Raw genomic sequence first — 27,505 nt, 5'->3', positions numbered from 1 at the left:
TTAGCACATTTAGTATGATACCTTTTATTTTAACTTAAAAAGAGAGTGGATCAAAAACAGGATTCAATAAATTAGAAATAAATATAATTGCTGTAATAATTAATACATACATTATAATTACTCGATTGCAAGAGTCTGACAGAAACAGGCCCTCAAAAGGTTTTCTCTAGAAAATTCTAAAATCAAAATATTGCAACCCACTCAAACCCCATCTCCCAATAAACAAAATAATTGATAAATTAGTAAATAAATAAAAAATAGCTCAAATATTAAAACCTCCCGAATAAAAGTGCAATCCCCCCCTCCCCTGTGTTTCACCTAAAATCTAAGTAGAAATTTAAAATAGGTTAGTGATTTCCCATTTTACAATTTGGAATGTAATATCCCTTTATGAAGATGATGATGTTACTAGTGGTAATAATAATAATAATAATAATAATAATGATAATAATAATAATAATGATAATAATAATAATAATGTCGCTGTGTCCTGTTCTGTGTTTATCTAAAGTAGTATTCTTTTTGCATTTTTTCTCGTTTTTTAAATGCTGCTCTTTGTAAACTAAATTATTTACAGGTCATTAGGATCTTCTCCAAAGTCTCTCTAACCTACTCATTTAATCGTCTTTTTTGTATTTTCTTTCATTTTTTTTATTATGAAACATCGGTCCCTCTATATTTGTCATGTAATAGACATGTATAGACACGTTAAAGTCTATTGAAGTGATATATCAGCATTTTTCATCAGTAACTTCCACACACGCTTGGTCTGAGTTGTCTTAACTGTACTAAACACCCTGTTGGCAAACTCCACACAGACCGTGGTCAAACCGACAACCTCTCAGCTGTATGGGTAAGATTACTGACTCGTGTGAGCAGTGTGTATTTGTGTCAGCAGGTATGTGTGTGTGTGTGTGTGTGTGTGTGTATGTATGTGTGTTTGTGCACTTTATGTACATTTGTATATCAGCCTTGTACCGTTCGAGTTGCAGTGTTGAGAGTGCATGTGTATCTGTGTGAATGTGTGTGTGTGTGTGTGTTTGTATGTGGCTGCACTCTCCGCACGCTCAAAGGTAGCAGACGGTCTGAAAGCACAATGCACCCTGGGATTCCACCTCGACTGGACTCTGAAAGTTCACCTGTGAAAGGAGGGAGAGTTGGAGGGTAGAGGGAGTGATACATAAACAAGGAGAGAGGGACAGAGAAGGAGGGGAGGATATGTTAGAGATCGTAGTTATAAATACACTCGAGCTCCATGAGACTGTCTGATCCTTACATCTTGTCAAACATGCCCCTCCCATCAAACAAAACTCTTGTGTAGGCATCGCTCGAACTGCTATCATAATATCTTGCAGCAAACTGCACCTTAAGATGCTCCTAGCTTGTCTTTTTTTTTTTTTTTTCGGTTTCATCTCGGTGAGTTAAAACAAGAAAGCATCATTCACAGTTGTAAAGCTCTGTCTTTTCAACAGCAATAAATCATGGTGCTTTAACACATAAACACACAGTGTCTGGATCATGCAACTCAATACAGTGAAAATCCATTATTTGTGTCCTTGTGTTCTTATGGAAGTGTGTCTGCAGGGTATAGTATGTGTGTATGTTTGTAGAGATACAGTATTTGGGGAATATGTGTGGCCTTATGAGCATGTGCTGCACTCATGTGCCTTGGATCATGGCAAGCAAACACTACTACCGACATGCATCACTCTCTGGCATTTGCAGTTATAGAAATTCTGGGTGACAGTTTGAAATCTGACTAATGCAGGGGCAGCAGGTTTCAAGGGTTCAGATGGTAGTTATTGGATAGATCCGTTAGGCTTGTTATCCACAAGGATTTGTTATGTAAAAGTTTGTCTAGAAATAGAAACAATCCTTTATTTATAATATGGGCTGCCATGTGACGGTGCCTCCACGCACCGACCTGACGGCAGCAACGTATTTTCTCCTCTTTGGTTAAGATTGGGGGTTTGTGGAGGATTTAAATTTACCTCAAACTGAGGACATCCTCTATTCTCTGTGTGTTATTTTCTCCCAGAATTCCTATAGTTGAAGGCTGTTCTCCAATAAGCAAGAGGCACTTGTTTTTCCACCATGACAACCACATACCCTTCACCTCAAAAAAAGAGCTAGAGGGATAGAAAGAGGAGGTTGGGATGGAGAGAAGTGAAGAGAGGATTTGACAGAGAAAAGGGGGGACGAGTAGGAAAGGATAAGGGGACTGGAGGAGGAGGAGGAGGACGAGGAGGAGGGAGGTAGTGAAGGGGAGAAACACCACAAAAGCAGTGATAGAAGATGTAAAAGAGACCAAGAAAAAGAAACGAAAGGAGCAAAAAACTAAAGTGCCACATCAAATAGTGTAACAAATCAGAATCTAGGATTACAAACTCAGCCTATCAGAGTACAGCTCAACAAAATGCATGCTCGCCCAAAATTGTGTGTTTTTGTCATTAAACTTGAATAGCCTTGTCTGTTCTTGGCTCTCCTAACCTGTAGGGTCCATGTTTTAGACCATTTTGTAGCCATATTCAGGTTTTAACTGCTGCATAACCATAACATGACCTACCATTGTTATAATAGTAAAATATTTAGTATTTTTCCATCAAATAATTTCATGATATTTTGCAGTAAACTGTAGTGCTGCTCTACCTTTCTCCACCATTCCACTATGGAAACCTCTGGACGCTTCTCTATACACACACCAGTACATCAGGGATTATGCACTCCTGTATTACACACTAACAGTGTAACACAGACACATATGTACACATAGATGCCCACGCTCACTACTTTACCCAAACAGTTTGTTCAAATAATAATGACACCAAACAGAACACTACAGAAACTGATCAAAAACAAAGCTGCAAAAAAATAACAAGCGTTGCTACAGATTTTATCAAATTACTATACAATGATTAAGTATATCAAATATCCAATCAAATTTATTCTGAGTACAGTCCTGGCTCTTAACAGTTATTGATCAGTATGTGCACAGGTCAATACAAAATAAAGTCACAATGCACCAAACACAGTCTGTGGTCACTACAGCAACAGGACATGCAGGTCAACGCATGGCTGGTTGCTCGAGGTGACAGAACAAAAATTGCCAAGGGCAACCAACACAGGCAATCAATCGCCACAGCAACCCAAACACAGGCCAACCAATCAACTTACAACAATGCGAGAGGAAGGGGGGGTCAGGGCTTTATCGGTCACTAGGCAACCATTGCCATAGCGATGGGGTCCTCGTGAATTATGATTGGACGGAAGGATCTTGGGTGAGGTAAGTTGCCGTTTCAGGAAAAGATCAAAACAGCAGGAAAGAAAATAAATAAGATTGTGAAAGAAAATAAAAAGGAAAACAATATTTTAGTATTTTCACTTTTCCTGAGTTGATTAAGTTGTTTTCATATGAGTAACCCATTGCATATTCACTATGTCATATTAAGGTTTTTTTCTTAACTTTGTACCATCAATTAGCATTGTAGTGTCAAAGCTGAAGCTATTTAAACTAATCTAATTTCATCCTCCTGCTCCCCCATTTTCCCCATGCCTCTTCTTGCCTGTTTCCTGCTCCCCCAGCATATAACACCTCTTCATGTCGTTGTCACTCGTCACCTTTTCACCACCACCACCTCACCTCTCTTTAATTCTTCTTCCTCCTCTCAGTTGTCACTCAGTATGGGCGGTTGGCATCTTTGGGCCTTTTGAGTTGCACTTTCAGTCTTTTCATGCCGATCTGGAAGCCATTCATCGCCTGGATGGCGGCCTGAGCGCTGGCTGGGTTGTCAAAACTCACAAATCCTGGAAAAAAGAGAGAAAAAGAAAGACAGTGTGAGGAACAAAGAAACAGAGTTTTTAATAGAACCTTTCTCTCACACCTCCTATTCACTTCATCTCACTTTAACTTAGATACAGCATGGGGCACTGTGGTTTAAAATGTAAACTGACACATTATTTCATCCTCCACAAAGCCACCCCTTTCTTTTTCACTTGTCCTTTGCTCTCCTTTATACATCGGCTGTCTTCCTTCCCTCCCCCTTTCTCCCCTGTCTGTGTGTCTCACCGAAGCATTTGCTCTGGTTGGTGGCACGGTCAACAAACACCTTAGCCGAGATGACATTGCCAAAGGGCAGGAACATCTGCAGCATCTCAGAGTCACTGAATTCCTGAGGCAGGTGGTAGATGAAGATGTTACAGCCCTCTGGACCTGGGACAGACACACACACACACACACACAAACACACACACACAGGCATTAGGCAGAGTGTGATAAATGATCTCAGGCTGTGAAATCCTTGTGATAAACAACTTTAAATAAGATCATTGCAGAGAGGGGTGTGGCCCCAACCAGACAGGAAGTCTCATCACCTTCTCTCTGCTGCTGTTGCTGGGGCTGCTGGTGTTGCTGGGCAACCAGTGTTGGCTGCTGGGGGAACGGCTGCCCAACCAATCCGTAGGCAGCAGGGTACGCCGCTATTGGGAGAGACAGACAGTAACATAATCTGATTGGGTGAAACCAACAGGTGGCAACATGGCAGTGTCCAATAGAGTCAGTTCGTTTGAACTGAAATGTCTCCTGGCTGCTGAAGGTGAAAACTATTAACTGAATGGAGTCTGCTAAACAGTGACATTGTTGAACGGAGACTGGTATTCACACATTACAGTCCCCTTTTACTCAGTGAGTATGAGTCCTGTACACAGATGGTGTTAAGGTATGATTATCTGTATTACAAGCCAGTAATGTGTCTCTTGCATAACAATGAAATCATATAAATCAGTACAAGGTTTTTTAATCAATTGCCCTTGAAGCACTTCCATCCTTGAATGGATGGCAGCCAAACTAAAAGCAGACACCCGGCCTTCCTTGTTCCCCATTCAAAAGAATAATGAATATTCGGATTCAACCTACTGCCTGAAGTCCAGTAGTCCCTCACTCAGTGGGCTTCACCTGACCATCCTTGTGACCTGTCATTACACCTGTTGCCTATTTGCTCATTTGCCCACTAGACTATAAAGTAGCACTTAATAGTGAGGATTTGGCAGATTGTCTGAGTTGCCTTAGCATTTGGGCTGTTTCCTTTAACCTGGCTTTCTGTTGCTAATATTATATATGTCTGCCAATTTTGAAATAGACTAAATTTTGAACTATTATCTGCCTCTTAACCAGGTATTATTCGGTTTAACCCAATTTTCACCAGTGTGCTGTTAGCTAGAGATAAATAACTTTAAAGGACCAGTGTGTAATATTTAGTGGCATCTATCGGTGAGGTTGCAGATTGCAACCAACTGAATACACCTCCCCTCACCCTCCCCTTTTAAGCGTGTAGGAGAACCTACGGTGGCCGTGAAACTTGTGAAAAATGTGAAAGGCCGTCTCTAGAGCCAGCGTTTGGTTTGTCCGTTCTGGGCTTCTGTAGAAATATGGTGGTGCAACATGGCGGACTCCGTGGAAGAGGACCTGCTCTCTATGTAGATATAACTCAGATAGCATATGGAAGTGGGCCACTTCAGGCAATGATGCGGCACTGCTGGCCTTCTTCTGGCCCGGAAAAAATGGATGTGAGCCTGAAATGGCCCACATGTAAAATAGCAAATATGGCCCAAATATCCCAAATCAAATGTGGGCCTTTTTTGGTTATGTGTACACAGTTATGTGTATTCTGGATGTGGACCAGTTCTGGTTTATCTGGTTTGTTCTTGGGTGACATACAGCTTGCTTGTGGCCCAGATCTGGGAAACAGGAGCGGACCGCCCAAGTGCCATCATTCCACGCAGTATGTGTGCGAGATGAAAGTGCCGAAAGTGTTGGGTGTGGGCCGGATCTGGGCCCAAGCAAATTTGCTATCTGGGAAAGGGCTCATTTTTAAGGCAACGAAAACTACAACAACGATTTTTTTTTTTATGGGATTATACACTAATTAAAACATACTTATGAATATTTTATTCCATTTCTACCAAGTCCATTCCGCTAGATGCCGCTCAATTCTACACACTGCACCTTTAAAGAACTTAGACCGAAATGACAACTGCTCAACACTCCAATCTGTTCATACACCAACCTGTGTAGTGTTGCATGCCTGCATAGGCCTGCTGTAGTGGGTCCAGTGCTGCTACTGGACTCTGAGCTGGAGTGTGGGAAAAAGAAAAAAAAAACAGTGAGGATGAAAAAATACAGGATGAATACATTAGTTTGATGTCTAATTTACAAATGTCTATATGTCTATAATGTGTTCTATTATTAAAATACCTTGATATGGGTGAACACCATTGGTGTATAGTGTTTCTGTTGCTTGTTGTCCATTGGTTGGGGCTGGCACACTGCTGTAACCGTTCACTCCTATTGGCGGAGGGAGAGCTGGCACAGGCGTTGCTGCGATAGTTGGTGGAGTGTTTGTACCTAGAGACATGGATCACCCAGACTAATGAGTCTCCCCCATCACAAATCTTATTTAAATAAAAATATCAGACAATAATTATACCTCACATATGGCTACACCTGCTTCTAGCCATTCAAGTTATGCTTCATTTATGCAATTATGTTTCTATATTTATGCAAAACAAACATTAGTTTTAATTTGATGAGTCGAAGCAACTAATGGAAATACTGCTGATAATAAAAATATTGTAATTTTTTTTTTATAATACACAACTGATAATTAAAACTACTATACACTCTATTCTACACAATACAGTGCCACTTCACATGTCTGAGCATGCACAAATCCATGTGTGTTTTTATGAGTATGCATAGCGTGTGTGTGTGTGTGTCTGTGAGAGCCTACCCGAGGACGGCGTGATGGGTGTAATGGGTGTGGCAATGATTCCGTTGGCATTGAGTGCCGCCATCTGCTGCATCTGTACAGCGGCAACTGTTGCCACAGGAGACAAGTACGCTGACTGGGCAACCAGGGCCTGCTGTTGGACAAGCTGTAGACAGGGAAGGAAACAGAGAGAGGAAGGGGATGGAGAAAAAGAGGGGGGGAGAGAGAGAAAGAGGCAAAAAAGTGAGGGAGAGAGAGAGAGAAGACAAAGAGACAGTTAAATGCATATGGGAAAAAGAGAGAGAGGGAGACAGGGAGAGAGAGTGATGGAAGAACAGATGAATAGAGATCTAATTACAAGGCCATTATGTCCTGAGTCAGTGGGTTAATGGTTGTGTGTTGCGGGAAAGCTAATGCCAGATGACGTATGTTCTGTTGTCTGGGTAATAACATTAGCCCCAATTAGACCACTGATAGCCTCTTCAAACTTATTACATCCTTTCATAAGCACAGCACTCCCCTTATAAACTTGGTGTGTAGATGTGCGTGTCAGTGCAGTGAGTGTCTGTGCATCCGTGCATGCGTGCACCACTTGCCTGTGCGTTGACCGCCTGCGTGTAGGCATTGTAGGCGGGGAAGTTGAGGGTCATGGGGCTGAAGATGCCGAGCTGGGAGGCCACCTGCTGCATCCTCCTCAGCCCCCGCTCCTTCTCTGTGTCGGCGAACTTCACCACCAGACTGGATGACGCTCCCTGCGCAGAGAGAGAGAGATGGAGTCAGATGTAAGTTTAAACTGCAATTACAGCTAATGTTATGCGTGACCTTCTTTATGTGTTAATGGGACTAGGCTCCATGTTTATGAATTCATTCATTCTCTCTATCCATTTAATCCTTTTACGAGTCACACATGGCTCGAGCCCAGCCCAGCATAAAGAGGATGCTGGATCTGACAGGACCGAAGCTGACAGATGCTTACATTACCTACATTACTACCTAGGGGAAATTTAAACCTTCCATTCAACCTGACTTGTACACATGTATTTGCAACGTAGGAGGAAACTTAAGTACTAAAGGGAAGCCAATACAAACATGATGTAATTTGTGCTTCCCTTGTGTGTGAGTGTATTGTACGGCTCTGTTTTTAATCAATTATAATCAAGTCTATGCATTTAACTTACAGGCATTGTGCGGCTCCCGTGCAAGCTGTTGATTGCAGCCTGGGCTTCAGCGTGTCCCTGGAATTTTACAAATGCGCACCCTGCAACAAAAGCAGCAGCATTAAATCACCAAGTATTGCCAGAAGAAAAGAAAATAAGTTTGTTTTTTGTGTGTGTGTGTGTGTGTGTGTGTTTATGTGTGTGTGTGTGTGTGTGTGTGTGTGTGTGTGTGTGTGTGTGTGTGTGTGTGTGCATGAGTGTGTGCGCCACATGCGTGTTACCTTTGCTGGTGCCGTCGGGTCCTCTCAACACAGTACACTCGTCTATGCTGCCAAAGGGCTCAAACAGCCTTCTGACGTCTTCATCGCTCTGTTGCTTTCCCAGCATGCCCACAAACAACTTCCTGTCCTCTGAGAAACCGATGAAATGTTCAAGAAAGGAAAGAACAAAAAAAATTGCTTTATTTCCCTTAGACCAGTCACACCTCTTGATAAAATGATAGTAATTCAATCTATTTTTGTAGGGTGCTGCCACTTTCCTCCAGCAGGGAGCAGTATTCACTACAGAGAGAGGTGTGAAGAAGGGAGTGGGAAGAGTGTGGTTTTAATGTGTCTCTGTGTACCAAGAGTCCAAGAAACCTGCCAAGCACCCTGTTGACTACTTTCCGTCTCAGTCTGATCCGTCTTGACACCTAGCCTTCTCTCTGTCACACTGTAGTGTATTTGTGTGTGTGTGTGTGTGGGGCAGGGAGGGGGAGGGGGAGGGAGAAGGGGGGGTGTATGTCTAAGTACGTGTCTCACCTCCTCTGCCCTCGCTGTCAGCTGGTTTCACCTGGATTGGCCGATTCATCTGAGAGACAAACAAGAAGGAACATCCACACAGATGGTCAACATAAACAAGTTTTTACTCCATTTGGACATCTATATTTTATAGTCAGGTGTGTGTGTTCCATTATTATTTTTATGTGGAAAAATAGCAGAAATAAAATATCAGTTGATAAAACGTCTAAAGAAATTTTGACCAAATGACCTCCATTACAGTAAAAACAAATAAAATAGTGACATTTTTCATGAGAGGTCATTTGTATTCATAAATTTGTGTTCCCAAGTAAATATCTAAGCTTTTGAACAAAAAGTAGAGATGTATTTGAGTGTGTGGGTGCGTCTGTGTGTTTTAAATCACTGACAAATTGAGGTTAGCAGGTAACAGGTGCACCTGAACCTAGGCTGCTCTCTTTCTACCTTACAACCTTACTATCTCTGATCTCTGTCTCTCTCACCTACTCACACGCACACACACACACACACATTGAGAATGGAGTACTGGGGGGGATTGAGAAGTGACAAGATTAAGAATGCAGGCCAGCTGATCTGGATTACAGAGGAACTACGGATTAGATGAGGGACAAGAGTAGGTTGAGATGGAGAGAAGAGAGAGGGGGGAGAGAGGGAAGGGAGCAAAGGAGAAAAGAGAGAGAGAGAGAGATTGTAGTGGGATGAGATGACAAAGTGTGTGAAGGGAACAGGCGCAGTCAGCTAAAAATGAAAAAGGACGGAGAACGAGAGACAGACAGAGAGAGGGAGGGAGGCCTGGGGGACCCCGGTTGACTTCGACCCGCTGAAAGGGCAGGTGGAAGGCCAAGAGGAACCCAGGGAGTGAATGGAAACGCTAGAAAAGAAGCATTACATGACGAGTGAGATGGAGAGTGGGAGGATGAAAGCAAAGCTGCCCCTGAGAGGGTGATTTAAAAAGAATAGAAAGAGGAACGTGGGGGAAGAGGGAGGAGCGGGGCGTGATTCAGTCGTGACTTGCTCTGTCTAAAAAATGTCACGACTACAGAGATCCATTGCCTAGAGAGCTAATGCATGCATGCACACACATACTCTGAATGGCGCTTCATTGCATACAGACACACAGGTTCGTCACACACGGAGGCACACACAGCAACAAAAAAAAAACACTACACGCTAACACACACACACACACACACATTGCTTAGTCATAGCACTGAGGCAATGAGACAGAGTGTTAATGCCAGAGGGATGGGGTGGGGGAGGAGAAGGGCTGCAGAATGATGGCGATGAAAAAGAAGGAAGAAGTAGAAGGAAGCGAGAGAAGAAAAATCCAGAGGAGGGATGGAGGGAGTCTCAGAGCAAAAAGAAGAAGGTAAAAGATACGAGAAGGGTGTATTAAAAAAAAAAAAGGGAGAGACATCGACTGACAAAGTAAAAGCAAGAGAGGAAAAACAACAACATGCTTGTGTGGCTGACACTCCCATTTTCCAATCCATGCTACGATGATGCTTTGAAATGTCGCTAAACCAAAGCAAAACAACCAAGTGATGGTTTCACATCATAATCAGCGATGCTCAGATTTAAAGTTCCTCACTTGGCTGCAACAAAGTGTACACGCCGCTAATTAACGCCTCGTCACACTGCCAGTCGAAAAGTGTTTTGTGGCAGTGGTGATTTAATTAGCTGTACTCCCAAATCTATGAAGAGTTATACAATGACAGGAAAAACTCAGAGGGAAGGTACGGGAAGGGACAGAGAGGAGGAGGATGAGGAGGAGGAGGAGGGTGGAGGAGGAAGGGAAAGGGAGGGGATGAGAAGGAAGAACGGAGAAAGGTCCCAGTGGGGTGTTAAGGCAATGTAATGAAGCTGGTAATTGAGGAGAGGGCAGAGCAGAGAGAGACTGATCCATACGTTTGATTAATCAGCTCTTAGCTGTCACCACAGAGCTATTGATCTAAGGCAAGGCCATCACACACTCAGAGACACAAACCCTACACAGATGCAAACACACTGTTCACATAAAACACATGCACTCACTCGCACACACACACACACACACACACAAGGTCTGCAGAGGAAGGGATGATGTACATTTTTAACCTCACACCTTTATTGACTCGAGCTGTCAGTTTAAACATAAACTCACAGAAAACACACACACACACACACCGCCTAACAGTTTTCTGTGACCTTGGTTTCACATTGTCTGTCCATCCATCTGTCCGTCCATCCATCCATCCATCCATCCATCCATCCATCCATCCATCCATCCATCCATCCATCCATCCATCTATCCATCATATACCAGTCTTGGTATTATTGCTGTCCATCCACGCTGCCATCCATCTTGCGCTATCAACTCATCGATCAGTCCCGTCTTGTTCATTGATTTCGGACTGTGTTGTAGAGCAGGCTGATTGTAGCAAGATTTGTGTCCACTAACCCTTTCTCTATCCTTCTATCCATCCATCACCTCTTCCATTTCTTCCTTCATTAGGTCTATTCAAGCTCATCCTTGTGACCGTAAAACAGACCGAACAGACTAACCTTTAACGATTCCAAACTATGACTTATCAATCAAGGCTTATCAATCTGTGTGTGTGTGTGTGTGTCTGTTGCGACCTTTCGACATCTTAAAGTAACCACATAATATTAATTTAGTCTCATAGGTAAAGAGAGATGGGAGGGGGAAAAAAGGAGAGGAGACTGAGAAAAGCAGCAGGTGAGAGGTGCACGCTGCTTCTACAAAGACAACACAATGGCATCGGAAAATTGGCATGGCAACCAGCTCGTTGTCATGGCAATCGTATGACGGCACACTGGGTAGGTAAACAAGGATGCTGGTTGCCAAGGGTGACTGCTGTGATCTTCTGGTAAACAAAGAATTTGTGCCGGAGAGTGCTTTGCTGGCTTTACGCTATCCTCCCTTGTAAAATCATGCGACAGCGGGGAGAAATGAACACTGAGCGTTAGTAAAAAATGAACGAGAACAAGGAAATGAATAGGACAGGAAATTTATGAGAGTAGTGGAGAGATGTGGGCCATATGTAGAGGAGTAAGTAAGTGTGAGTTGGCTCAGAGCAGAGAGAAAGAGAGGGAGAAAGTGAGGGAACTGAATCTATATTGTAGTAGAGTAATTAAAATTCCCTTGAGCCTGAGAGAAAAATGCAAATAAAGTACAGTCCCTGCTAGTCAGTCACACTGTACTCCACTTCGTCTTTCTCTCTCTCCTTCACGCCAACACACATGAACAGCCCGCACACTCCTTTCAAGTCAAATTATCCTCTAATTACTCACGTTCCAATTAAGACTTAATTAACAGTAACCATCTGCAAACGTGCGCACGTACAGGGAGCTGGCTTCATACTGTAGCAGTGGTTTGATCCGTTCCTGCGGCATACTAAAAAACAGAGTTTCTGTATCTCTCTGAGGAAAGTGAATTCGTATGTGAGCGGCGGCGGCGCGGCCATGCATGAGGGCGAGATATGTGATATATGATGATGATGTGTGAGCTTGCATGACCACTCGGAGGAGGCACGTCCTTTCACACACGCATGACCAAACCCTGCATGCAAACACGGCTCCATTTGCATGCTGTGGTGCCAACACAAATACACACACACACACACAGTACATGTCACTCACATATGCACACACACACAAACACTACACACTACAGTACACGTCCCCAACGTCCGTCCCCCCACCCCCCCACCCCAACCACCACACTTAGAGCACCCGCCCTTTTTGCGCACGCAGAAACAAACACATACTACACACATACAGTTAATCTTACTCCCTGCAGTAATGCAGAGAGGATTGTGCCAGGATTAGGGGATATTAAATCCTTGGATTATCCAATCAAATCGTATTCTACCCCCTCCCCCACCTACGCAAAATCATTGGAACAAACCATTGCCCCACATCATGAGGGTGAGGGTGTGTGTGTATATGTAAATGTGTGTGTACATGCACACTTTGGAACATGGATTAAACAACAGTGTTGAATCAATGTTATCATTTTGGTCTTTTGATTCTTTTTTTTTGCCATCAAAACACTGGAGGGCAATATTCTACAACGATAATAAAAACTTCCTGCAAACTGAAATATAAAACTGATTACAGTGCACAGCATGACAACAGACAATGGTTTGTGTGTGTGTGTGTATGCTGACACACAAACACTCACTCTCTCTCTCTCTTCATATCTCTCTTCTTGACATACACAAATGCACACACCCTTCCCCCCCTTCAATCTCCCTCTGGAACACTCCATCCACACAATTTCAGATGTCCATTTTCCAGAGTGCGCAAGAAAGGAAAACTATTTTTATCCCTTCTCCACGATCTTGCATTATTTCTCCCCCCCCACCCTCAATTTTTTTCCCTCCATCATTGCTATAGTGTGCCTTGCAGCCCTACAAACTCATTATCATCAGTGTAGGAAGCCCTTATGTCGATCTGACAAAAACCAAAAAATTGGTTATTGAATTTACAGTAATTCTACCTTTCTTAATCAAATAAAAAAAGTACCTACTTTGGCACATTAAAATACTGTTTCTGTGCTGATGTAATTGCAAAATCTTGTGTAAAAGATATTGTATCCATAACAAGATTACAAAGTCTATGTTGCATAAGCAGAATGTCTCTCTGACTTTAACAGTTCATATTAGAGCTTGGTAATGCTGACAAAATGAAATATCACAGTTTTTTCTAACTGAATATCTTAATATTGATGTCGAGCCCATACTTCCGGGACGACGGGTGCTTTCAAAAGATATTCACACAAAAGATGTAGTTTGTATTATGGATTATAGCTGAAACAATTAATATAAAGGATTTGGCAGCTATTTTGATGATTGATAAAGATTTCAATCATTTTTCATGCAAAAATGCCAAACGTCCTCTGGTTTAAGCTTGTCAAATGTAGGATTTCCAGCTTTTCTTTGTCCATACATCCATACATCCATCAGTTATCTTAACCCGCTTATCCTCTGCAGGGTCACAGGGTGCTTTTCTTTTGTCTCATATGATATTAAACTGAACATCTTAGGATTTTGGACTCTTAGTCAGATAAAAACAAAAGAAAAACCCCAATTTGAATATATCACATTGGGTTCTGGAAATAATAATGGACATTTTTCACCATTTTCTGACACAATTTATCGAGAAAACAATCTGCAGATGAATCTATTATGAAAATAGTTGCAGCCATGGTATGATGATCTAATGCATAGGGACATTTTTAATTTAACTGAGCTAGAATGATAAGATAAATTCTGAATTTTCAATCTCTTGTGTGTGAGAGTGTTACCATTTCAGTAAAACTGCAGAGTCACAGTTGTAGCATGCTAAACGCTGGCTCCATGTTGAATCTCTCTGTGTTTACCGATCCAGTTTGCGCCTCTCATTCACAGCTGGATGAAGACATTGAGCTGTGAGAAACAGAGAGAGTGAGCGGGAAGGTGGAGCAGCTCAGCTTCCAACCCCTCCTCTCTCTCCTGTCTCTCCATCTCGCCACGTTAGGCTTTGCATCCCCCAGGTTACCTAGCAACCTGGCATCTCACTCAGCTCCGTCGCCTGGCAACGGAGGCTCGCAACCATAATACAACCTCCTGAACGGCCCATCCCCCTGCTCTCATCCCTCCTTTCTCTGTCTTTCTCATTCCATTCTTCACACCTGAGAAGTCTGCCCTCCTTCTCCTGCACTCAATACTTTATCTGTCAGTTAACCCTTTATCAGCCTCTCTACTGGAGCATGGATTACCAGCATATTCTCCTCTCTGCTTTTCTTTTTATCAGCCGCCATAGTAATGGTGTCAAACCGTGCATAAAGCAGAACTAACTACCCTGTTGATTTGTATAATATTATGCTGTTTTTGTCAAACCCCACTGAGAACATTGTGCATGCAGCAGTGGAGCACTCACTGAAATTTGATCCTCTGGATTTAGTCCAACATAATCCAACAGCACTATAGCGGATAACTGTTAGACCTATGCACTTGGACCTTGTTTCTATTTTAGGGAATGTAAGTCCTTTGGGAAATGAGCTGGTGAATTAAAAAGGCCGCTCAAAGCCATACAAATTCATGATTGCAAAAATCTCATATTCACTGAGATTACATTCAATACGGCGCCAGTGACACATTTTTGGATGCTCAGATAGTTACAGCATTAGGCAGAATCCCATAAAATTAAAGCAAGCCAAATATGCAAATAACTTGTATGTTCTTATAAAGACTTAACTGAGTAGAAAGATATCATATTTTTTGCCCTCAGCAGTTTGTTTTTGTGCATGTCATAGAAATACAAATATATTTATAATTATGTGTTTTTATTTAATTTCAGAATACATGCTTCTATATCATTGGGGCAGGTTATTAAGGCATATGTATGTTTTCAAAAATGTGCTGTGTTAGGCTGTACTCACTTTACTTGCATGATAAATATTTGTCTGATCAGTTTCCAAGACAATATTTTAAGATCACTCTAATGCCTTCATCTATCCAAACAATGTAAATTTTGTTAAATTCTCTTGCTGTCGCCTTCTCCTAACTCTTCATAATTTCACATCTTTGCTTAACCTTATGATATTTTTTATAAAGGATGAGGAAAATGACTTGAAATGGAGATTTTTCTTTTTTGAGAATTCAGAGGAAACATTGTGAAGACAGAATCACACACACTCATATACTCAGTATACTGGCTTATGAGTGTATATGCCTAAAGATTACATTTCTAGCATATCAGTTAAGTTATATCCAAACTTAAAACTTAAATATACATAGAGAGTCCTCAAATGAAATTTGGTAACCCTTAAAAATGTAATCTACCATTCACACAAAGTACATGACATGCACAATCCTAAATTCATTCCTACAAATCTATATGAACTAAACTAAACCTAAGATTGTTTAAACAAAACCTTAAACATCTCAGTTTACTCTGCACAGACCCACATTCACTGCTCACAAGTACATCATTAAAACAAGGCTGAACCGTCTCCGGTCTCCGGTCACACTGAACTGTACAAGCCCATTCTCCTGTCTCCTCCTGTTAGACAAAGCATCGTGAAGTGTGCTGATCTACGTCAGTGTATATGGTGGCATAAAGCTCCGGCTTTGCCCTGTGGTCAGTGTGAAAAGGCCATTAGCTAGACAGAGGGTTGAAGTGTGGTTGAAGAGGAGACTTCAGAGCAGAGGTCACACCCCAGGTGCAACTAAAGTCCTGTCATCCCCTTGCTCGCCTAATCACACACACACAAAAACACACACACACACACACACTCACATATGCAGACACACACCAGTGGCCCCCTCTGACAGATGTCTCTGTTTAAACTGACAGAAGTGCGCCCTGACTCCCTCCCACTCTTCCACCACCCAGAAAAACCCCTTTCTTACACACACCACCCGCCTGCCCCTTCCTCCACGCTCATTATGGCAAACTTTTGTCTTGTTTCCTCCTTCTCTCTAACCCGACCTCCTCTGCTCCTCCCCTGTCTCACCCTACCCCCTCCCTGTCTATAGACCCCTATTCATGCCAAATCTCTTCATGGCCCTCCTCCACTGCTCTTAACCCCCCTTTTCATTCAGACGAATTCACATACTCATTCACCCCTTCTCGTATGGGCCCCGCTCTATACATCCATCTCAGTGCAGACACATAAATATTACATGCTGAAACAAGGTGTCTAGATTGAAGGCTGTGGGTTTAATATGGACAGAATGAAACATGTCAACGTCATCCCTGACTTGACATTATGTCCAGTGAAGAGAATTTTTTTTAGTTTTACTTCAAATTCAAGTTTGCTTTATCTTATGTGTTCTGGGCAAAAGCTTATTTAGGCAGAAAATATGTGTAAATGTTGAAAAGGTATAATTTCATCTAAAAATGTTAAATTTAACCTGAAAGTATTTGATGCAGTAGTCGTGTTTTTGTGATAAAATACTTTTTCTGAATTCCTCATCCTCCATCCATTCTTCAATTCAGTATCAAAGGTCCAATTCTGACTGAAATGTAATTTTTCTGTCAATAAAATCAGCCCATGATATTTAGCAAATCGAAGGTTTAGAAACAACGTGGACACATTCGCGACACCTTTCAGTTACGTGTTTCTAAAATGTCATGTTTCCTTGTCAAAATAGTCTCTGAGAGTTGAAATACATACATGCAGAGGCTCCCAAAATGTGCTAAAAGCATCCGATAATATCTGTTTTTGGACATGGAAATGGGTGAGTGTTACAGTAACTGAAGTTAAAAGGGAGGGATGTTTGCTATGTGATCTGGCTCTGAAACTCAGTGACACTGCTCAATGATCAAAGCCTACTCAAGTGCAAATGCTGAGATCGGGCATCTGTTGAGGTCCCTGCATTTAAGTGATTTTTTGGCACACTCTGCTTTCTGGCAGTTCTTTTCTTCCTTGATAATTCCTTAAAAACCCAAATACATAAATGAGAGACTTTCCCCTATGTACGCTTACAATAATCAGTCAAAGTCAGCAGCCAGTTTTCCGGCAAAAAATAGAAATACTTATTTTTTATTACTGTTTATTTATTAATATGGAAATGACTTATTTATTTATTTAGATAGTCATTACATAAAGGTGGGCATGGTTTGATTTTGAAACTCATCACTGTAAGTGTTCAGCTTGGCCACATGTGCCAATGTTTGAATCCAGGATTTAAATGGTCACACTAAAGTTGCACAAGCTGCACTTTCACTCAGGGTTTCAAGTGAGCTTTAAATTGCTAGAACAAAGATTCGGTCCAGCATCAGATGCATTAATGATGACTGATAACTGCAACTAAACCGTCCTTTTCATTTCTATGAATGTGTAAACTAGGCCCTGCAGATTTTTGTAGCTGGCTGGATACACAAAACAGATGGTGTGTGATATGGACTCAACTCAACTTTGGGCTACTTTAGAGCTCAGCATCTGAGAGACAAAGATTTGGCAGTGAACAATCACATACCCTCATAATCATGTGCCCATGTCCACGCAAACATTATTTTCAAACTGGCCCAGACACAAATGTTTCTCTGTGTGTGTGTGTGTCTGTGTGTGTGTCTGTGTGTGAGGCCTTAAAGAGGCAGGTGGTCTCCAGGGTCAGACTTTTATGAGGCTAAGATTAGATTCTGCCTCAATTTTGTGGTGAAATATGAGGCAGGCACTCTTTCTCTCTCCATGTTGCATGTACAAATGCACTCACATGCACACACACACACACACACACACATACACATACAAGCACACACACATACCCCAAAGACTTTTGTTTAAAACAAACAGGCTAAATCCCCTTTAGCTATACACAACCCCACACAAACCACAAACACCCCTTCACTCTGCATACCCCCCCTCTTTATCACTCTCTCTGGCTCCTCCTCTTTCTCTCTACTACTTGATCGCACACACACACACACACACACACACACACACACACACATTTGATTCTACACCTGTCCCTCTACTCCCTTCCCATCCCACACACAGTGAGGATAAAAATAGAGAAACAGACTGAGGGAGGGGGGGGGGGGAGCGATACACATCACAAACCCCATCAGGCGGGGAGAGATAGAGGCAGAGGGATGGCAAAGGAGGAAGAGACAGAGAGAAAATGAAAGAGCGAGAGAGTGAGAGAGGGAGCTGGGGTCTGTTCTAAATTGAAAGTGCAGCAGTAAGCAGTGGAGGGGAATAGTAAACAGTGCTGCTGACCACATAAATATGCTAAATTAGCCTACAAAGTCGCCCTAGTGGATAATTGCTCATCATAGTTTTGCCCCATAGGGAGGCAGCCTGCCAGGCATCTTAGATTCCACATGGAAACACAGAACATACACAACATACACACATTAGACGTCCTGAGTCGATCTGATAAACATCAACTACAAGTACTAGATGATGGACACATGCAAATATTGTGTCTAGCTTTAAAAAAAGGGAAAAAGAAAGCAACATACTACATGGACATAAAGGAACAACTAATTTCGGTTGGTCAGTGATCCATAATTTCATGTTCCATGTGATGTTATCAGTGTTTATTTCTACGTATTTGGATGCCCTTTAAGAATTAAGTGATGCAACGTTAACTCTAAAGAATGAGCAGTTGCATCACAAGTGAGCCGCTGTAGTTGTATTCAGCTGGGTCCATGTGAGCCCGTACTGTGCATACATATAAAGTACAGTTTTTTCTGCTCTGGACATAAATGACAAATTAACTCTTTCTCTCTTCGATCCAGGCTCAATAAACTACGCAACAGCTCCTGACATGTTTCCATGATCCGGCAGTAAGCCTGGAAATATTCCAATTTATCCGCTTTAGAACGCTGTCATACCATATGCATTTAATCAATATCACCACAACAAACTTTTGTTATATTTTTCATAAGTGCATCGATCCTCTGCCGTTAACTACTTGTCCTGTGTTGCTTCTTCTGCCTTTTTATTAATTCAGCAGGCATCCAGTGTGTCATGGGAGGTACGATGTGTGTATTTGTGTGTGTGTGTGTGTGTTTGTGTGTGTAGGCTATGGTTTGGCTCTAATCAAAGAACAGGGAGCAGAGTGCTGCCTGGAGAGCAGTGAAGCATGACAACACACACCTGGTAAGCTGCTTATCACACTTTAATTTCACCTACACTGAGATCTGCGGATGGCAGCGTGACCAAACGGATGTGTAAGTGTGTTTGTGCGTTCGTGCACATGTATGTGCGCGCGTGTGTGTACGTACGCTCGACGTGCGTGTCTGAAGTGGGACGAAGATGAAGGGAGTGATAAACGCACAGAGAAGAGAGCGTAGATTAAATGGAGAGAGAGATATCAACGGGAAAGAACAAAAGAAATAAAGATAAGGGGAAAGATAACAGAGGAAATACAGCAGCAGTAGGCTTGGAAAAGATGGAGAGATAGAGAGGGTGGAGGGAGATATGAGGTTAAAATCTAACCAGGCCGTGAGTGTGGCATGAAATAAAAGAAAGAGAGGGGAGAGGAAGGGAACGAGGGGATGACGATGGAAGTGTGAATGTACGTTTGTATGTTTTACTTTGTCTAAGTGAACATGGGAGCAAAGTTTTTAATGTCTGAGTGTAACTGAGGTGAAGAAAACTAAGAACTAATGGAAGGAGATGACAAAGTAAATCAAATTTGGAAGTAGATGGTTTAAGTTACCATTCTGATTTTTTTGTCATATTGTGCAAATTTTAGCTGTTTTTTTTAATTTAAATATAAACAAACTGTCGATGATTTTTTTAAAAAGCGTTACATTGGTTTACATGATAATACAAACTCACATTACACTAAAAACTGGATATTCAAAGATACTCAATTCAAGTACTAAATACAAGTTATTTAAAAAAAACAGCATGTCTACTGTAGGAATATTTCATCCAAAAGCATAATAAAAATGAGACATAAATCATAAATCAAAAACATTCTGTATCCAAACTTTCATTTAACCATCCCACCGGCACTATTGTGCATTATTCTGGTGGTACAAAGACTCACAGGGGACGTCATGTCCTTCTAATGTTTCTCCTGGATGGAAAGTTTTACAGCCCTGAGACCTGCCCCCCTGAATTTGTCGACTAGAGGCTGAGCCCTGACCTCTGACCTTAGACACACGCTGTCAGCCTACTGCCACCATCCCGCTGGACTAACGAGGCACACACACACTACTCACAAAACCAGTCAGCGGTGTACCTCTTCCCCCTTGAACAGCATATATTAATACTGTATGTGTCTATGCTTAATGGCTGCTTGGTGAAGATGCTTATTTGTATAATTTATTTGTCCTGTCCCACTCACTCAGTAAGCGATGTTGGACATGATTTTAATTAAGCATCAACAAGGTAAGAGCAGAAATTACATTTATTGGAGCAGATTTTTACCTCGCTGCATATCCACCTCGTTATTCCCATTTGGTGCCACCCCGGCATGCAAATGTGAATGAGGAATTCAATTTTCAAGTGCAAATAAGCGCTGATACGCGACAGCTAAACATGAGCTCTTTCATGTGGATGCATCCCAGAGGGAATCTCTGCACCGCATCTAATACACCAAAACATCTGTGCGCTACAGTGGGACTTGCTTGTGGTTCCACTGTTAAATTTCTGCCACTGTGACTAATAAAATGCATCTCACTCTCACTCTCTCTCCTCATCTCATGCTCCCTCTGTGCTTCTCTTTCCCTCTCTGTGTTCAAATTAAACACAAGGCGCAGGACACTCTGATAAGGCCATCTGTTCATCTCTCGCTCTCTCTCAATCCCTCTGTCCTTTTTCCTCATTTTCCAATCTTACAGTCTACTGCTCCTGCTGAAACTAGCAGGGTGCATTTGAGGTATAGTTTCTCTGCAACCCTCCGTGTGTTTGCCTCCGTACTTTCATACCTCTACTGGCAGGCTGGAACTGTTAAATCAGCGTTAAATCCCATCAGTGAGTGACAGACAGAAACCCATCTGCATGAGTGTGTGACGCCACAGTTTTCATTCAACTTTATTAAAGCTGAATGCCATGCCTGACGCTCCACCAGCACCCGCAATTAAGAGCGATCCCAAGATTCAAGACTACACGGCACACACACAGGCACACACACACCTCAGCCCCCTTTGCCCCACGGTGAGCCCAGGATCTGACTATGAAAATGAGTTTGTGAGAAACTAATCATGCAGCTTAACAAGTGGAGCTGGGGAAGAAGGGGAGATGGGGGAGGAGAGGGAGGAGATGGGGGTGTGAAACGGTCAAAAGGGTCAACTAATCAAGAGGAGGGGAAATGAGACGAGGGGTAGAGCAACTGCAGGGCGGGGGGGGGGGGGGGGGGTGACGTTGAGAGGAGGACTTAGGAGAAGGGTTACCATAAATGACTGTGAAATGAGAATCCGAGGAGGAAGCGTGAGTGTGCAGTGGGGGGAAAGAAAAATGAGTAAAAGACAGCAGGATGGGAAAAGAGGGATGAGAAAGGGATACCATGAAGAGATTTTTGAGAGGAAAGGAGCAAGCGATGAAAGGGTTAGGGGGGGTAGAGAAGAGAACATTCTATAATATTCTACTGGTGCAGAGAAACTGGGGGACGTGACGGGAGGAGATGAACAGAGGACAGAAGGGATTTGAGGGGGGAAAAAAAAGAGATAAAATGGAATAAGGGAAAGCATGGAGGGTTGGGGGTGAAATAAGAGGAGGAATAAGGAAGAGATGAAAAAGCAATTCTTAGGGAGAGAAAAGAATGTGACAATGGGGAGGTTGTGTGAAAGAGAGGGAGAAATCGTCTGAAGTCATTTCTAAATCCTGTCAAAGAAGGCAATAGGCAGGGAGGGCGAGAAAGAAGAAGGAAGACATAGAGGATAGAGACAGGATATATAGACAGGTAGCAGGAAGTGATAGCAGATAATGCTTTGGGATTATTTAGAGATATGAAATGTTGATTTATCACTGAAAAAAAAAATCAGACTTTCAAATTCAAGTAAAAGCAAACATAGGGGAATGATAAACAGTGTTGTTAATGGGAACGGTTCAGAACCATTTGTGTGTGTACAGGAAATCCATCTATTGCTGGGGCTCTATTCACCAATCAGTTCATTTAAATCAGACAAATATGTAAAGTCTTGTGTGGGAGTACTTTTCTTTAAGTAAGTATTTAGCCAGAATAAAGGATGATTTCTCTTTTATATATAGTACCAGTCAAAAGTTTGGACACACTAGCTCATTCAAGTGAATGGGATGGTGTGTCCAAACTTTTGACTGGTGCTGTACATCTCAAAGGGAAAGGCAAGATACTTCAAATCGAGGAAAGCCACACGCGGAAACAGTAATATTGCTCATTAACAGTCAAGGCTTATTGAAAACCCACCACACCACAGCCACATCCTCATTTCAGCACTGGTCTTCCACAGGGGACTGGTGCTTCTGATTGTTGTGTGCTGGCTCTTTAGTAAATCTGTGCTGCTAATGAGCATCCTCCCTGCGAATGTTTCCTCTGTGTGTCTGGAATATTTATCACAATTTATCTGGAAATTCACAGCAGCTATCTACTTGTAAAGCAGACTTATGGGCGATTTCCCTTCGCTGGAACAAGCCAGTTGTTGGTGCCGTCAGCAGGGGAGGATAAAGTAAAACCCAGTGGAGGTTAGAGGATGAGTCAAAGGACAAAGGGCAGCACTAGAGAGAGAGGAACCAGACGCAGCAGACAGAGGAGAGGTGATTTTTGCGGAAAGGTCAGACTCCTTAGTAGGCCCTAATTGGATTAATGTCATTATTAACATGCTGTGTTTGTACGTGCAAGTGCAGTGTGTGTGTGTGTTAGCATTCAGAGATGTTCCCTGCTGCAAGGAAAGGAATGATTGCAATATGTATGTATGTATGCAGGGATTTGTGCTTGTGTGTGTCAGAACATTTCCCCTCCCCCAAAGCCCTTTTTTTTCTGGCTCTCCACCAACCATTTTCTCACAGAGATCTTATCAACAACCTCAGCCTGCGGAGAAGGTGCAGGAACTGAAACTCTGATCAGTGGCAGGGCAACACAGAGAGAATGAGATAGAGAACAGCTCCGAGACAGTAAAGGTGCATTCGCCATTCTGTTAGAACTGACGCAAAACGGAGTTAAGGTGAGGAAAATGTAATTTCTATGACACGTCCCATACTTTCACAGCTCTGGCTTTATTGGAGAGAGCTGCTGGGTAGTTTTGCACACGAGTTTCGGTGTAAAATTCAAAATATTCCAAAAAGTTACTGCAAAATCCGTTTTAAACTGCAGTGGAAATCAGGTCAGAGAGAAAAAAAAAAAGAGAGAGAGAGAGGGAGTGACAGAGAGGTACAGCCTATGAGACAGACACAGATCTCGCACAATGCCCCATCCATAATGAACAGTGTCCTACCCCAGCTCAGCCGCAGCACACAATCCCTCACTAGAGAGACTGAGACTGAGGGAGACTGGGATGAGACAAAGGGGAATGGCCACATTAATTACACACACTCTCTAGGCGGGAGCTATCACCGGAGGCTAACAGAGGGGCCGACAGAGAGATGGAGGGGGCCGACAGAGAGATGGAGAGACAGGGAAAGATAGAGAAATGGAGATGATGATGCTCACATAGTAGAGGAAGAGAGGGAGGGAGAAGGAGTGTTTGTCCTTAGCAGCAAGACGCCTGCCGGCTGCTGAGTTATGTCACAGTGTTACTAATGGGAGCCAAACCACCAATAGCACAGACACACACTGATGTGAGGGCAGTTGCAAGCATGCATACAAGGTGGATGGCAGCGTCTGTGCATGTAGGTGGGGGCGGGGGGGGACGGCGCTCCTGTGATACAAATGTATGTGCAAGCGTGGTGTATACTGTTGCATAAGTGTCAAGTGTGTACTGTCTGGGGATGTTTGTGTGTATGTCTGTTCGTGATGTGCACTTACCCCTGGTAGTGTTTTCTGCTCGTGTAGGGCGCTCTGGGCTTTCAGGGCCGACTCTCTTGCACAGTACGTCAGAAACGCACATCCTGTCAGATAGAGAGAGACAGAAAAAGAGAGGGGAGAGGAGTAAAGGTAGAAAGCGTTAGTGAGATGCTCTAATATTTGTCATTCTCTATCTCTGTCTCTGTATCACCCTCCTACAAACACACACACACATATAGTCACAAACCATTTAAATCATTTAAATCTCTCCTGCTCGATTTGCCCTCCCTGATTACTAGTCACCTACTCTGAATTATTACTGAGTTTATTGTGCAAGGGGTTAAATATATATATATATATATATATTCATGCATTGTAAGTATACTTGACAACACCATGATGATGCACTTTAGAGCAGAGAAGGACACTCCACGTCACGGCACATTTCAGAACGGCACGGCACGAGTCAGCACACATGACAGCACCACAGACGTGTGCGCAGGGCTAACAAGGCCTCACAGGCTTGGCACAGTCAGGTACCTGCCTATACCAACCACTATGCATGCCTCACGATCACTCCAAATATACTCCCTCTTGTTTTTCTATGTGCTGTACCTGTGTCTGTGTGTGTGAGGGAGGGGTAGGTAGTAGAGCTGGCTGGCCAGAGCTGTTTACTACACCTGTCACCAGCACTAAGACAACAAGATTAGCAGCAGGTTAGCATCCCGTTGACATCTTAGACAGACTAATGTAGATGCAGAGTGAAGAAGAGAAGATTGGATGATTAGGAGGGAAACATTCACACAGAGTTGACATGTGAGGAGCAGAGAATGACTCGACATAATGCTATAAGATGGAAAAAATATAGAAAGAAGACACACATAACACACACACACAGCAAAGTACACGGCACACAGACACACATGCATCTTATGGTCCATCTCATTGCTTTTAAGAGCGGCTTACTGTGGCCGTGGGGATTCTCAAAACAACAGATTCTTTCCCCTGTGTCACCCAGGCTTACAGGCCCATTACACTGATTGGAGCATACAGCCTAATCTGGTTCATAACACACAGGACCCCAGGTCAGTGTGTGTGTGTGTGAGAGAGAGAGAGGGCATGTGTGTTTTCTCCCGATCTGTTAGAAGCAGCCGTTTAAAGCCTCCTAATTGTTAATGTAATTAGGGATCGTGAGTCTATAAACCATATATTATAAACCTATTCATCACACCTTTATATAGTATTCTCCTGAGTCTGACTATGTAGAGTGTACGTGTAGTAACTGCATTTGTTTGCCTGTCTTCATGATCTCACGTTGCAGTGTTAACAGGAGATGGCAACGAGAGGAGGTGTGACAGTTTCCATGGAGACATGTGACACTCAGGAAAATCCACCCATCTATCTGCCTTACTGTCACGTCTGTCTGTCTATCTTTCTATCTGTCTGTCTGTCTGTCTGTCTGTCAGTGTTTAAGGTGTGTTCTGATGGCGAGACCTACCTTTGTGCATGCCAGTGTATTTGTCCTTTATCACAGTTAGCTCATAGATCTTGCCAAACTGCTCGAAGATAGGCTTGAGGTCCTTCTCCTCCAGATTCCGGGGAATCTGCCCCACAAAAAGCTTGATGGCGTCGGCCTCCTTCATCGGGACAGAGTGGAGAGGACGACTGGGTACTGCAGGGGCTGAGGGCCAAACTAATCAGGAGCAGGTATCCCTGGAGAGGTGCAACCGATGCTGGACGAGTCTTTGGGGTCACAGCCGGAATGATGGAGAGAAAAAGAAAAGAGTAGAAGACTTTAATTAAAAATCACAGCAATAATCCTAAAAATGTTACTATAGTGGCTTATAGTATATCTGTGGTGTATAGAAGTGAAATCATAATTATTACACTTAAAAGATTTTTTGAACTCCTATGGCATCACAATAATATTTGTAGTATTCCCTGGAGGGCTTATATTTTTAATATGATGCTTATTTTCTTTACATGTATTATAATATTAGCATATTTCTAGTTGTAAGATTAGAAATATGAAGAATTAAAAATCATATTTAAAAATGGCAATTCTTAATTAAATATCTTGTTTGAACAAGCTAGAATTTGTGCCCAAAAATGTACATAGATATAGATATTATATGCGAGATTATTTTGAGTATTTATTGGCCAGTCTGATGACAAAGAGCTTCAGTAGCTTCTGGTAAAAACAATTATGCAAATGTTAATTAGCCAATCAAAAAACAATAATGGCACTATTTCCTCCAATTAAACACATATTCATTCGAAAATATCCGTAAGCGTGCATTACCTTTTTGGTGGATAAACAGCGTTCAGGATCCCTGCACATAAAAAAGGAGAAGAAACAGCGTGACTGGGGGTAAATCATTGCAATAGAGCGGTTTCTTTGTTTAGCCAGCTGTAGGTTACAGCATACACACGGATGTCATGGGGCTCCCTTGCTCTTTGTCCGATCCCCCCCACCCCCCCCACCCCCCCTTCAATGTACACACACACACACACACACACACACGTACATATATACATATAAATATACACACACGCGCGCGCACACATACACACACGCGCGCACACACCAGAACATTTGGGAAATACACAGGCTACATATATTACAGTTCTTACCGTTTCCAGATGATGTTAATGGGCTGAATGCTGTCTGCACAAATCACACATTAAAGAGGGATGCTCTGTTGTTGTCCGTCCTCCTTCCTCCCCTCTCTGGATGCTCTCCGCTCTTTGTGCCTGTCGTACTCTCCCTCTCCTCCTCCTCCTGCTCCTCCTGCTCGCTGCACAGATACTATAAGTTGTGTTTTTTTTTCTTTTCTTTTTTTTTTTACAAACCCCGTGTTCCCGGGTTTGGAGGTGGCGGAGTAGAAGTCCTAGCAGGTGAGTCCAAATCACAGCTTGTCACCAACTCGTCCAACTGATATTCAACCAACCAAACCTCTCAGCTTTTTCCCAAAGTCCAGAGTGTATCAAGCTAGCTAGTTATCACTTCCGCGAAAGCCCACTGTTGACTCCTATTTGATTACAAAGTGATAACGGGCGAACCAACTGCTTAATTTCTGGTAGCTAACATCCAGCTGTTCAAACTTGCTTGGTCTCTTACAACAAGCTCTCTCTTTCTCTCTCAGACTTGCCGTTGTTGCTCCAACCGTTACAAATGGCTCCACTCTCACTTTATTTTTGCTATCTTCTTTTTCTTGTTGCGTCCTCCCCGTCCAACGGCTGGATGGCTTTTCACATCCTATATACCGGTATCTCCCCTGCTCTTTCTCTCCCTCCCCCTCCTCTAAGCAAAGCGGTTGCTAGCCTGTGACGTAACTTCTAGGAAGCGTCAACAAATTTGTTCGCCGTGCTCGCGAAGAAAAAAAACACAAATAATGTCTCCCACCCACTCT

The 27,505-nt window shown here is 42.7% G+C and overlaps 1 protein-coding gene across 1 annotated transcript; it reads right to left on the bottom strand.

Moving 5' to 3' along the window:
* Window positions 1-8: 8 nt before the first annotated feature.
* On the bottom strand, window positions 9-27,397 carry LOC122987021 (CUGBP Elav-like family member 3). Its single transcript, XM_044358609.1, has 15 exons — window positions 26,727-27,397; window positions 26,395-26,425; window positions 25,591-25,835; window positions 24,114-24,196; window positions 8,722-8,770; window positions 8,203-8,331; window positions 7,943-8,022; window positions 7,361-7,516; window positions 6,786-6,930; window positions 6,251-6,400; window positions 6,063-6,128; window positions 4,372-4,476; window positions 4,067-4,210; window positions 3,641-3,804; window positions 9-1,139 (listed from the first exon to the last, which is right to left on the bottom strand). The coding sequence occupies exons 3-14, from the start codon at window positions 25,733-25,735 to the stop codon at window positions 3,677-3,679; spliced, it is 1,380 nt and encodes a 459-aa protein (XP_044214544.1). The 5' UTR covers window positions 25,736-25,835; window positions 26,395-26,425; window positions 26,727-27,397; the 3' UTR covers window positions 9-1,139; window positions 3,641-3,676.
* Between the last annotated feature and the right edge of the window lie 108 nt (window positions 27,398-27,505).

Source organism: Thunnus albacares, chromosome 8, assembly GCF_914725855.1.
Source record: "Thunnus albacares chromosome 8, fThuAlb1.1, whole genome shotgun sequence".
NCBI classification, from domain to species: Eukaryota; Metazoa; Chordata; class Actinopteri; order Scombriformes; family Scombridae; genus Thunnus; species Thunnus albacares.
The sequence above is the reverse complement of the archived record's forward strand: the minus strand, read 5'-3'. Positions and strand labels throughout refer to the sequence as shown.

Bases quoted from the DNA above. Each gene is read 5' to 3' on its own strand.
- LOC122987021 (XM_044358609.1), bottom strand. From the start codon at position 25,735: ATGAAGGAGGCCGACGCCATCAAGCTTTTTGTGGGGCAGATTCCCCGG. The intron at 24,197-25,590 runs GTAGGTCTCGCC...TCTATCTGACAG, and splicing joins ATACACTGGCATGCACAAAG to GATGTGCGTTTCTGACGTAC. The intron at 6,129-6,250 runs GTATTTTAATAA...CCCACACTCCAG, and splicing joins TGGTGTTCACCCATATCAAG to CTCAGAGTCCAGTAGCAGCA.